The sequence below is a fragment of the Phyllostomus discolor genome, chromosome 8 (assembly GCF_004126475.2).
Source record: "Phyllostomus discolor isolate MPI-MPIP mPhyDis1 chromosome 8, mPhyDis1.pri.v3, whole genome shotgun sequence".
Lineage (NCBI taxonomy): Eukaryota > Metazoa > Chordata > Mammalia > Chiroptera > Phyllostomidae > Phyllostomus > Phyllostomus discolor.
In genome coordinates, this window is record NC_040910.2 from 16,234,703 (window position 1) to 16,248,370 (window position 13,668).

The window sequence follows — 13,668 nt, forward strand, 5'->3', positions numbered from 1 at the left end:
TGCACTCGTTTCCGTAGGCCTCCGTGTCAGGGAGGGATGGAGCACTGCTGTGGGCTTGGAGGGCATGGTGGAAGACTAGAAATGCTGCCGCACCGCGATGCCAAAGGAAACTGGGACTGTTCCCAGGGGAGGTGGAGCTCTTGGGGCGTCACAAGGAAAGGAATTTCCCGAGACCCTCGTGGGAGGACGGGGTTCCGTGGCTCACTTTATTAATGATGTACAAGGAAGGGGGTTCCCCTCCTCACTTGCCAGTGTCCCATCTCGCCATGGAAGAGGTCCAGTCTTGTCCTCAGCAAGGCCAATGCAAAAGCCAGTGCCCAGAGTTTCGGCTCCATGTTCAAGTTCAGTCCAGGCCAGCATCCAGCCAGCTTGGAGTGCATTTCCAGCTGCAGTCCGTGGCTGTGCCGCGGTGTTCAGGCTCCCTCCTGGAGCCTGCGTGTGGTGACTGCGCAGCCATCGGCTGTGTGGCTGCCAGGGCCACATGGCCTTGGAGAGGACAGGCGAGCACACTGTGCGAGTATGGGCCATTGGCGGGAGGGGTGGGGAGCAGGCAGAATTTCTTCGTTCCCTTGGGCTTATATTAACTTAAGTTTGGGGCAGACTAGAAGTTTTTTCAAAAGAACCAATCAACTTCCCAAGTTTTCGTGGCCTAGTTTGACTGGCAGGGCTCTTTGGTCAAGCACCTCCCGCTGCGCCCTGCAGCAATCCTGTAGGAGGAGGGTGGGCAGAAGGGGAGGGTGTTACTCCCCCGGGGGTGAAGCTGCAGCTCCCTGGCTGAGCTGGCAGGCTTGTGTTCCCCAGGTCATTAATCTCAATGTCTGTCCCCTTTGTGCCCGTTTCCTAGCTAAACACAGTAACAGGAAGACACTATTAGGTTATTGGGATGTAATTTCCTTCCATTCAACAAAAATTGATTGCCCTTCTGTTACCTGCCAGTGCATTTATAGATTCTGGGGAGCCCGAGATGAGCAAGCCACGTACTGTGCTCTCGGGGCAGCGGGAGGGGGCCAGGATTTCTGGGAATAACGCAGAGATGCTGCCCCCGGGGGCCTGGGGTATATTTAGCAGCTACTCAAGTCTTCTGTAGAATTGGGCTTTGAAACGATCCCAGAGAAATATATTCCATCAACCGTTCCTGGATTTCGTGCATGTACTCAAGGGAGAAAAAGTGTCATTCTCTGTGTGTGTTAACCATTTTTGGCTTGGCCCAAGAAGAGAAGAACATCAGTTTTAGGTGGGGAAGAGAGTTTTCATGTTTGTTATCCGCACCACTCCCCCAATATGCCTTGGGAATGTGAGGTGTTTTTCTTTGTCTTCCTAAAAATACTGTCCAACTCCTTTTGTATGAACTAACATGGTGGCCTCAGATGGAGGCAGCTACACCTCCTGGGGGGTGGGGCCAGTGAGGGCCACGTTTTCAGTTGTGTGTGGGATCAGTTTTATGGTAAGGGATCTGCTCACCTGTTAGACTCTTCTCCTGGGTGTGGCATTTCGCAGTTTTAGGCTGTGCTTTGAGGGAGGGGTGCCCTCCAATCCGGGTTCCCTTCCTGGGACTGTCTGCTGGGCGTCAGGAGGCTGAACGGTGTGTCCTCTGGCTTTGGAGCAGGTTGTTGGAGGTCCGGTTTCACGCCTGTGACCTGGGCAATAGTGGGCTTCCGTTCCTACCCGTGAAATGACAGACTTTGGGCTCTGACTGCTTTATTTGATAGTTTATGACCTGTTTTATCTTGTCTTCTTAGGCTGTTTTAAAACTTGAACATCTTGGTTCTTTTTTAACATTTCATTGAAATGGGCATTGGAAGTGTAATGATATCCATTTTAAATTTATCTTCTTGCAATGGGTCGACAGTGATGGGAGGCAAGGATTGTGTTCTGGAAATGAAAAGTGAATGTGACTTAATGAATAAATGTATTTTCTTTTTTATTTGCTACCCACCCTACCGGTTTTTTCTGACTTGCTGACCCTGTATTTTCTCTTGACTCCTTTCTGCCAAGTGTTTCCGGCTTCTGATACTGTTCAGAGGATATTGTGTAAAGCAGCTGGCAACATACAGGGCCCTGAGACAAGGAGAAATTATTTTAATAATCTTAGTTTATGCCTGGAGCTGGTTATGGGCCCCATTCTATCCCGACGTTCCCCCTTTATATCTGTGTATTGGTCTTCCAGCTTCAGGTTTATGACATGTCCATTCCTGCTCTGAACACACCTGTGTTGGCCGTCATACCTGTCGATGTGATCTTTGAGGAGGGTAACTTGTGGGTCGCAGGGAGAAGCCCTTTGTTTTTACTGGCAATTTTGCATATTATAGGAAACAGTAGAGAAAGGTGATTTTCTCAAAATATATAAACATCTGTCTTATTAGATTGTTAAATCTTTATGAGACAAGACTGTGCTTTATTTCTTTATTTTCTGCTAGTTTCTACTCTGTCTTACTGCTTAAGGTACCTAATAAATAACCAATTCTGATAATTCTAGAAGAACCGAGGAGAGGTTTGTAATCTGGACACTGGATCATTTTCTACATCTGTGATTTCTGAACTGTCAGTCATGTTTTGACAAGCACACGGTCTTGTTCTGTTGGTTTATCTACTACCTGGGACATTTAAAAAATCTATAGGAAAGCGGGGATTCATGTGGGGATTTTTAACAAAAAACTCAAAGTTGACCACAGCAGAACTTCTATGGGTATCAGTGTCATAAGTTTATCTTCTTTTTTTCTCTTCTCTTTTTTCCCTTCTGACGCCGCCCTACCTTTTGCCTTCTTGTTGACGCTGTTTCAGTTCTCTTCATTCTTTTCTCCAGGTTCCAGAATCCCAGTCACATATTTAACTTGTGGTTTTACTCTCATCTAAACAGCTAGGTGGTTTTGTAAATTGGATTTTTAAAAAGTCCCGTGGTATTTTTTTCCTACTGTGTGTTCCCATTCGGATGTGTTTTCCTTCAGTCCGTCACCTCTCTGGTTTGGGCTTGTCCCCCAATTCTGTAGGTTCTGCTGCCTGTTCTTATGTGCTTGCCAGCTTCTCACCTGTGTTTAAAAATCCCTGTTTTCCTTCTCAGGACACAGGTGGGTGTGTGCTGTGTCACACCAGGTGGCTAGCTCAGCCTCTTACCTCCTCAAGGTGTCACCTCTTCTAAGAGTTTGTCACTTACTCCTGAGTGTCTGCCCTCACTGTCGATAGTCCAGGTAGCCGAAGGAAACGGATACAGACACCAGACACAGGGAGCCGGGGAGATTGTGTGGAAACTCTGAGAAGTAGCAGAATGCGATGAGAGTTATGGTGGGAGAATTCAAAATTGCTCTTTCAGATACTCAGACAATCAAGTGATGACACTGTGGCTGGAAGCGTGTAGAGACCACCTGGGTGCTGCTAACATTATATTGATAACAGAGCCTATTCAAATGCTGTTTTGCAAAGGGCCAGTTACCATTTTAATTCAGTAGAATAAAACACTTAACCAGAAGGGTTAAAACAAAAGTTCATCTCATAACTTAACTGCCTCAGCTATTACTAACCGCTCATGCCAAATTTCTTTTATTTCTTTCCAAAACTAACGACTAAATGTTGAATAAAAATTGACGTTTTGAGATTCTGTGATGGCAAAATGTGGATACCAAGTAAATCTTTCTGAATAATTTATTTTTAGTTTTTTTTTCAACTGCAGTTTGCATTCAGTATTGTTTTGCATTAGTGGCAGGTGTACAGCACAGTGGCCCGACAGTCATGCACGTTACAAAGTGCCCCCCGTTATTTCCATAGCCACCTGGCACCACATGTAGTTATTTCAATGTTGTTGAAAAATTTCTTAAATTAAGCCTGGTAACGCAGAAAGGAATATTTAATTTTTTTTTAAATTTTAGTAACAAAACTTGTCAGTGCTTATCACATGGCGTAGTGTGCGAGGTCCTGAGATATAATTATGGATTGAAACTCTACTGCCCTTTAAGACATTGACAGCTCGGTGGGGAGACTCTCAAATATAAAAGCAAAAGGGGCACCGTGCACCCTGCTGTAACGGACACAGGTGCTCTGGGACATACCTGCTGTTTCAACCTGGAGTGCCGGGACGATCTTCTAGGGAGACCAGATTCTTCCTTGTCTGAATCCCATTTCTGCCCCTTAACCAGCTGTGTGATTTGGGGCAGGTTGCTCAAGGGCCGCTAATAAGCCTTGGCTTCCTGATCTTTAGGATGAGACCAGTGACCACTGTTCAGAAGGTCATCGGGAGGACTAAATGCATTTGATAATGCCTTTCCCATGTCTAATGCAGGGCTGGCGTACATACTTGCAATTATTTTATTATCCTGTTTATGGCTTGCTCTGCATCAGCTTGCCAAACAAGAGCAGCTCAGGCTTTCGTCCACTCTCTGCAGGCTGGGTTCAGGGCCGATGTGACAGAGCAATGTGGTGTAGCCTAAGGACCCTCCTGGCCAGGCACTAGTGCCAGGGTGACCGGTGGGTGGCTCTGGAGCCACCGCATGGATAGTACTGCTGCAGCCTGGGCTCCCTCCTCCACTCCTCCTCTGACTGAAACTTCCCAGCCCCGGCTGGCCGCTGAGTGCCTTGCTCCATTCTGTGGGGATAAAGGCTGAGCTCTCATCTCCTTGGAGAGAGGCTGGAGGAGCTTCAAGGGAAGGGGAACAGTGGGGTTCCATAAAGCACACACAGCGTCAAGTGGGGAAGGTGACATTTGGTGCAGGAGTAAAAGGAGGGTGTGGTCTCCTCCTGGAGTGGGGAGGGGGCGCTTTCCAGAGGAGGCGGCGCTTTCCAGAGGAGGCGGCATTTCACCTGGGCTCCAGGATGTTGTCGCTTGGATGTCGAGGGTTTTGTTTCCAAAGTGCTCCTGCTGGTGTATTCCATGGGATATCGTCCCACCTTTTTACCCAAATAAAAAGGCAGAAAGAATTGGAATCTCTGAGAAGGTGTTGAAGTGCTTCTCTAGGCTAGTCATGCCTTACTATTTTATATTTATAGTTTGAAAATAAGCCTTTTCATTTCCTCCTCCTAGAAAATACGGAAAATACCAAAAATTTTTAAGAAGTCATCTGGTAACTTAAAAATTCTCCCCTTTTTTTATAACAAAACAAAACAAAGTTCTAGTACTCTGTAGAAATGCAGACAGTTCACAGCTGTATTCAGACTTTTGTGAATTCTTTATTTGCTCTTTATCCATTTTTTATTTTACATAGAATTATTCATGTGTGATTTTAGTAAACATTGCTTAATAATGTTTTGTATGTTACGAATATTTACTTTTCTTACATATTAATCGCATTGTCTTCCTGCTTTGTTTGCCTTTCTGTTTGTTTATTGTGTATTTTTTGACATCCAGACATTCTTAAGGATTCTTCTGTTGCTTTTTTTGCGTGAGAGGCCCTGCTGTCTTCTAATGTCTGTGAAAATACATTTTTATGACTTCATTTTTTACTTGTGACTCTTTCAATCCATCTGGAATTAATTTTGATATGAGATGTGATTCTCACTCTATTTTCAAACAGTTAACCAATCACTCCAGTACCACTGGTTGAGTAGTATATTTTTTCCGTGCAGTGATTGGTAATGACACCTCTCTCTGTTTAATTTCTAATGTACTCACAAGACCTGATTATTTCAAGTTTGGTTCTTAGGTTTATGAATTCCCTCTACCATTTGTAGTGTACATCGTATTTGACTGATTATGTTTTAAGTAACAGCTCTTCTTTACTATCTTTTTTGTGCATGTGAGATTTTATAAATGATTACAGGCTGACTTCCCATCAATGGTGTTTAACCTATAAACATAATTTTGTTTGGCTTATTATGTCAAAAATTAAAAAAGAAACTTGTTGCCACTATTGAAAAATCACAGGGGTTTTCAGCTGTTGCAGAAGAATCTGAGGACGAGGCCTATGAGCTGGGTTTCCACGCGGCAGGAACCTGCCGGGCCCTGTCGTGGGTGCCTGTCCCCCTGGGTCCATGAGGGCTTTCTGGTTTGCCATGGCCCCACCTGCCTCAAGGAGTTCCACGTCTAGCTTGCTGTGTTCATTTTATTACTGCCCGACTTGTACTTGAGTTTGTAATGCAGTTTTATAAAGATGTTTTTCACTGTGTTTAACTTGAGTCTTGAAAGAGCCTTTTGTCTTAAGTTGCTCAATTTATTTTGCATGTAATATACATCATCCATCCATCCATGTATGTATATCCTATACTGCATGTTAAAGAAACATCCACACTACTTCAGCACAGAAAGTTATGTGAGCACAGAGAAACACTAATATTCTATAAGGGCATTGAGAACAAATGCAGGAAAAAATCATTGTCTAAGGCTTACGACTCAAAAACAAAACACAGCGGCATTTGTATGATACCATACCCTGTGTAAAGGAAAGTGTTTCCACTCTCATTGGTGGGTGTAATGTTGATTCTTGGCTAAATTCTTTCTTGACAAAGCCTCGATAGCACCACTTCTTCCATTCCAAGCTTTACCCACGTGCCCATTTCCATACCCGACTGTTGCTGAGTGTGCTGGGGGTTTCGGTGGTGATTTCAGCATCGCTCCCTCTTTGTTCCATGCTGTGATGCTGACGGACTCACACCAGTAAAAGTGTGTTCAGTAGTCCTGGTAGGTAGTGATCTGCAAAGATAGCAAACAGTTTCTACTCTGTGATCTTGCGTTGCAGTAATCTTGTCAGTGCAACGACATGACAAAGGCCATTACTGTTCTCTGTGAGCCTGGGAAGCTGCTGCTGGGGGGTGCTGCGTGGAGTCCTGGCTGCCACCGCCAGGCCTGGAGTCTCCTGCCACCCGATATTGTGTGCACACCATGTGCACACCACAACATCAGCTTTGTTACATAGTGGAGAGTTTGAAGTAATGGCCATATGTTTGCTTTACTTTTTTTTTTTTTTGCTATTAAAATAGTTGATGAGGAGTATGGTCATGAAAAGTAGAAAATAATAACCATATATTCATGCCTCAAGCTTAAAAAAAAAAGGTTGTAAATGAAACTTAGGGCATAAAGGAAAAGTGCTTCTATTTCAACTGGTGGTGATTCTTACATGTGAGTGAATCACAGGATACAGATCTTTAGGATTGGATCTATGAGTGAGTGAGTGAGTACCCCCAGAATCCCCCATGTTGTCAATAAGAAACGAAGGTCCTGTGTCGTTACTTTTATTTTTAAAGTTGTGCAGCTAGTTTGTACTTCAAGTTGGAGTAGAAATGGGAAGAAACTGCAGTTGCTGAGTCTCGCTCTTCTCCATCAGTGAAGGGTCTTCCGGTGAGCTGGCAGCATTTCTGTCCTGGGTTCCCACGGCAGCAGTTCAGAGCACCTCGTAGTGACAGAAATAATGGATAAATGCGAAGGAACAGAATTCACGTGCTGTATTCTATCTCTCTGCCTAGTAGGGAAAAGAACATACCAGAAAGGGCTGGACCGGTTTATTACTTCTGCTTTAGAAAGTGGAAGTTGGAAAGTAGGGAAGAGAATGTTCCTTTCTGGAGGCCTTGCAGAGCCGGGGAGAGCGTCAAGTTCATGGAAACATTTGGACGGTCTGAGGACACAGTGTGCGCTCGTTGGTGCTCAGAAATGTTTGTTAGAAATCTGCTTGAGTTGGCAGGCGCTGCGAGGGGAGGTAGTCTGTCTCTTCTGCACTGGAAATGTTGGTTACTTGTTTTCTCAAAAGGCTGCTCTGGCAGAAGAAAGCACAGGCTCGTTCTAGGCAGGACCTGAGCGATGCTCATCACGTTCCCCATGGGGTCTCTGTATGAGAATGTCAGTGTTGTAGACGGTGTTCCGGAAGTCCCCGGGAAGGTTGGGCAAGTAGACTGCCTCCAACAGTAGAATGTGTAACAACAGGATCTTCTTGTTACATTCACACTGGAGACAGGGAAGGAGATCCTGTCCCAAGATTGTTTTTTCCCCCGAGTGATTAGTAGGATTCTTTTTTATGCAGAGAAAAACTCAGTGTTAAAGAATTCTATTTCTATGCCACAATATATATAGCAAGTTTGCTTTTTCAGGCTTTATGTTCTTGTGATGTTGTGCGTTCCTCTTTAAATTTTTTTTAACAATGTGGGACGAGTGACATGGCAATTCTAAACACTGATAAGTATGCCGAGTTGAAAAAGAACAGGCTTGGGAAAAAGCCCATTTGGGGAAAACATGAAAAGATAAGTGACTCTTCAGTTCTGATGCCGACTTGCCGATTAAGAAGCAGTGGCTGGAGTGCAGATAGGTTTTCCAGATAACTTCACACTCAGTGGTTCTTGGTTTTCCTGGCAGATATTTTTCATATCTTAAGCTTCTCAGTGGATTTCCTATGTGTATGCATTTTTTTCTTATGTAATCACGGTTGTTTGTGTTTTTCTGATTTGTAGGAAGAAAAGAAGAAGTTTGACAAAGAGACAGAGAAGAACTATAGCCTGATTGATAAACATTTGAATTTATCAGCAAAAAAGAAAGACTCACATTTACAAGAGGTATTGACTTTATTTTTCTGTTCATTTGTTTCTAAAAGTGAATAAACAGTGCATTTGTTTAAAAAAATTTTGGGGGTCACATTGGTTAATGAGATTGTCTGTTTCAGGTGCACAGTTCTGTAACATATCACCTGTCTGTTGCATTCATTGTGTTCACCACCCCAGGGCAAGTCTCCTTCCGTCACTGTGTATTATTTGCATGTCTTTTTTTTAAAGGTGCTTTTCTTTCGAAAACTTTTTATCTAGGGTTATTAAAGATGGAAAAAATGAATAGGTATTCCCCCCAATGAAGGAAAAAGTTCTTGTGGAACAAGACAGAAGATCGTTAGTACACCTTACAGTGATTCATTTAATATGGATTCATAGTATTACAATCTTTGGTCCTCTGTATATATTCACAGGAACGGTTTTAACCAGCGTCACTGAAGAACAGACACGTTATTTTCAGGTCTAGATTCATTAACTGGCTTTCAAGATTTCTTGAAGAAAGGAGTTGAATGTAGTAAGTCCCTATACCATTTAGCTTGTATGTGAAGGCAGCCTTCACCTTATTTAACACTGAGGATTCTGGAGGTCCCACTTCGTTGGATGGAGAACATCTGTTTTGCTTTTGTTAATAGACTCTTTTTTTTTTTTTTTTTTTTGGAGGGAGTTGTATGTAAGGAGAAAGGAATTTATATCTTATCGCTGATTTTCTCTTTCTCTTTTCTGAATTTCCTGCCACTTGCTTTTCTCCCCCTCACACACTTGAATGCAAACTCACAGGTTCGCCATTTGGAACATATGCTTTCGTTAAAAATAATGCTGTTTGCAAACTGTTAGGCTCCTGACTCCTCCCACAAAAGTGTTGGTTTCCCCCCCTCATTTGTTGATCTTTAAACACGTAAGGAATCTGGGCATAATCCACCACCACAATATGCTTACTGAAGTACAAGCCTGGGTTATTTTTAAGTGTCACAGGGGCAGTTGCAAATTGTGCGTGGCCATCTTGATGTTGCCCGCAGGTCGTATTTTCTTGAATACCTTTGACACTTGGGTGGCATTTGACAGTTTGTGGAAGAGAAAGGAGCTTTTGTGCCACTCAGCCCTGGGTGTACAGTGCCGTAGGCGGGTAGGTAGGTAGGTAGGGCTTCCTCCATTGTCTCCTTGTTCCGTGCCCTGTAGAAGAACACGAAATGCTTACAGCTGCTCCCTCATCCCCGCCCCTCTGTAGGTTTTGAAACAACAGCTGTTGTTATCAGAGGCCCTCTTTATGCCCCCTCCCTGCTCCCCTTGTCTCTGTTTTCAGGTGGCCTGAAGGCGTTTCCATGCCCAGTGCTAATTCCCATTTCCCCTTCACTATCGAATTAGGGATCACTATTGAATTAGGGATCTCTGCCTAGATGTTGTTTAGGCAAAACCTTCAGGCCAACCTGGGCCCTGTCCCTCATCCCCACCCCCGACCCCCCCAGCCTGTCAGCAGAGGCCTTCTTTGGTTTCAGGTTATAATCAGAATGTGGCCGCTTCTCCCAGCCACCTGCCCCTGGCTCAGCCACAGCATCTCTCAGCAGATTACTGCAAAAGCCTCTTAACTGGTCTCCCTGCTTCCTCCAGTCTCATCCTACAGTTTATTTTCTATACAACAAGCAGAAGGAGCCTTCATATTGTTCCTCCACACAAACCCTTCTGCCAGCTCCCTCCAGTGGGAGGGAGCTGGCAGACCCCCCCACCCCGCACACCCCGCCTGTCCTCCCACCCACATGGGTGGCCTGCCTTGCTCCAGCTGGACCTGGGCAAGTGGATTTTGTGCCCTGGGCCTTTGCATCGGTTTGTCTTACTGCCTGGTATGTTTCCAACCCAGACCCACACGCGTCACTCCTTCAAATACTTGCTCAGATACCCTCCACTCAGAGGTTACCGAACGAAGAGTTTTCCCTGACCGTCCCTACAGTTAATTTGCCGGAACAGCTCACAGACCTCAGGGGATCCTTTGCTCAGGTTGACCAGTTTCTGGTAAAGGTAACATAAGGGACGCAGATGAACAGCCAGATCAAGAAGTACATAGTGAGGTCGGAAAGGGTCTCAAGTACAGAAGCCTCCGTGCCCACTAAAATGGGATGTGCCACCCTCAGGCATATGGACGCATTCACCAACTCTTGTTTAAGAGTTTTATGGGGCTTAATCTGTAATGCCCCCTCCACCGCCCCATCCCTTTCCCAGGGGTGGGGGCTGGGGCTGCCTGTTTCAAGCCTCTGATCACTGGGTCTTTCTAGTGCTATCTGTGGGCCTCACCTCCTCTTCTCATCAGCATCATCTCAGGTGTTCTCTGAAGGGGCTGCCATATAAGGTAAAAGACACTCCCGTCACTCAGAAGATTTCTCGGGTTTTAGGAGCTGTGTGGCAGGAACCTGGGACACAGACCAGTATGTTCATTCTCCCACCAAATGTGAAGATTGCCTGTCAGACCTGAGTAGGGCTATGAAGAGTGCAGCGAGGTGTGCTGTGAATGCCGACAGCATCGGTGTAAATCGTGGGCCACCGACTGTGTGAGGGGTCGTGGTGGTTCCATCACGCGGCACATGGCCCGAAGTTCTGAACCATCAGAGCGTTGGAGGGGCGTGGGAAGACATTCTCTGGTTAGGTTATTGCAGTATTGTGAGTAAGCAGGGAATCTGCTAAAATTAAAAAAAAAAAAAAAGAAAAAAAACAACTTGGTAAATCTGACCCTGGTGTAATTTTTTCTTAAGACATTTTACAATAACAGTAACATGAATCTACTCATAGCTCCTTATATCTTTATTTTATTCAATACTCAAGAAAATGACATTGTTTTTGCTGGGAGTGGTGCCTATTAACTGCTGGTGGGTGAACTGTCAAACTCTGCTTTTAGAGACATAAAAATATGATGAGTATTGGGTAGAAATTCTCATTTTGGCTGAATAACACTCTTAATTTTTAAATTCAAACATCATTTTGCTTAAAGAATCAGATACATGCAAACATTTTCATTATATGTTAAATGCCTTTTTCCTCCCCCAAATTGAAAAAAAGTGTGTTTTGGTAAAGTATGCGAAGTATAAAATTCATGATTTTAACTATTTCCAAGTGTGCAATTAAGTTTATTCACTGCCATCCATCTCTAGAACTTTGTTGATTTTCCCAAACTGAAATTTTGTGTTCACTCAGTAATAACTCCCATTTTCTCTACCCCCCCACCCAACTCCCTGGCAAGCACCATGCTATTTTCTGTCTCAAAGTTACTGTTCTAGGTATTCATATACGTGGGTTTTATATGGTATATTTGTCCTTTTATAACTTGCTGTGGCACTTCTTACAATGTCCTCAAGGCCCACCCAGATGGCATGTAGCAGGTGTCAGAGTTTTCTTCCTTTTTAAGGCTGAAAAGTGTGCCCTTGTATGTAAATCCCACATTTCACTGATGTGTTCACCTCGGGGTGGATGTCTGGATTGCTCTTGCACTGGAGCCGCTGTGCATGATGCTGCCATGAAGGTGCATGAACAAGCATCCGCTGAGACCGCTTCCGTTCTTTTGGGCGTACGCGTCGCATCCCTGCAGGTGGAATTGCTGCTCATATGGTGGTTCTGGTTTAACTTTGGAGACGCGCCGCACTGTTTTCATAGTGGTGGCATCATTCCACATTCCCACTGACAGTGCACAAGGGTCCCAGTTTCTCCACACCCTCCCCAACCCTTACTTCCTGTCTTTTTGACAGCAGCCATCCTCATGGGGTTGGGGAGGGTGGTATCAAGTGGTTTTGGTTTGTATTTCCCGAATGATTACTGTATGCTGAACACGTTTTCATGTTCTTACTGCCATTCATGTGTCTTCTTTGGAGAGGTGTCCAGATAAGTAATTTTAAAAGTAAAATCAGCCAAATTGGCAAACATGTCACACGATGGGATGGGAACTCTTTCTCTGTGGAACTGGGCTCCTGTCCCCGTTTCTCTCCAGTCAGACAAGATGAACCAGAACCTTTTTTTAGTGTCCCGAGGATCCGCTGCCTGCACCCTCCTGGGCGAGGAGCCACGCTGAGGGCCCAGGAGCCTGACCTCCTGCCCGCGGGCTTCAAGCCCTGACCTGCCTTTGAAAGCCGGGCCCTCGGGACGGGGCCCTTTCCTGCCTCCGCCTCACCTGCTGCCTTCCCTCACCAGTGCCAGGGCCACGGGTGATTCCCCGACCTCGCTCCCTGGCTGACTTTGGACTTAGAGGGTTTGTTCATGGAAACAGCGTTTAGGAGACTCTGATTCCCTGTAGGTGCTTCGCCCTTGGGTGTCAGTTGTTTGGGTGAGTTTTTCATAAAGGGCCTTCCTGGAGGGGCCCCATGCTGTTTCCACTGAGAGCCAGAGAGTGAGTGTTTCAGACCTCTGTGGACCCTGAGGTCCCCGGGGCCACCTGCTCAGTCTGGCTGTTGTAGCAGCGCAGCAGCCAGAGCCACAGAAGGTGCCTGAACGAAGAGTCCCGAGTGCATCCTGTTCCAGCTTCTTTCAGACCCAGCAGGTGGTGGGCCACGGTTGGCCTGCGGGCTGGAGCATTGCCGGCCTCTGGTTGGGGGGTGTCACTCCTCACTGCCTCCCGTTTGATCAGCCTCATTTTTCCCAACGTAGGCAGACACGCAAGTGGAGCAGACGCGGCAGCACTTCTATGAACTATCTCTCGAGTATGTGTGTAAGCTGCAGGAAATCCAGGAGAGAAAGAAGTTTGAATTTGTGGAGCCTGTAAGTATCACAGCAGGTGGCTCTGCTGCTAGAATTTTGTGGTAGGACCCAGATGTTTTTCTTTCATTCTGGGTTTAATGTGTGGTTTCTAGAGGCTGCAGTGCACACACATGAGAAGCCCTACTGTGTACAGGTAAAGGTGGACCCAGGTGCCCTGAAGCTGAGAAATCACCGCACACTTGTGGCCCTCAGCCCTGCTTGCACCGCAACAGGTGATGGATGTCACAGCTGTGGCTGCATGGTCTCAAGGCCTCTGCAGCCAGGTGTAGCTTCACCTGGAGCGAAAATCCCTGCGAAGGAAATGATACTGGGACGTGGGGAGAGGGGTGGTGTGGGTGGGGTAGTCTTCACCCCACCCAGGTTTGTTTCTGCAGCAGGCACACCAGTCCACACTGGGCACTTTCAACCATTATTGGCAACAAACTATTTCTAATACAATTCACCATGCTAGTGGCCACCTAAGTCAGGGACCAGTGTGTAGAACATGTCAAA

General features: G+C 45.6%; 1 protein-coding gene across 2 annotated transcripts in view; it reads left to right on the forward strand.

Annotated features, from left to right (window-relative positions):
- The window catches only part of ARHGAP10 (Rho GTPase activating protein 10), a 234,932-nt gene that overhangs the window by 78,714 nt on the left and 142,550 nt on the right, over window positions 1-13,668 (forward strand). For both annotated transcript variants that reach the window (XM_036031869.1, XM_036031868.1), the window contains 2 exons: window positions 8,359-8,460; window positions 13,066-13,176. In XM_036031869.1, coding sequence (XP_035887762.1) covers window positions 8,359-8,460; window positions 13,066-13,176 — 213 coding nt within the window. The remainder of the gene's footprint in view (window positions 1-8,358; window positions 8,461-13,065; window positions 13,177-13,668) is intronic.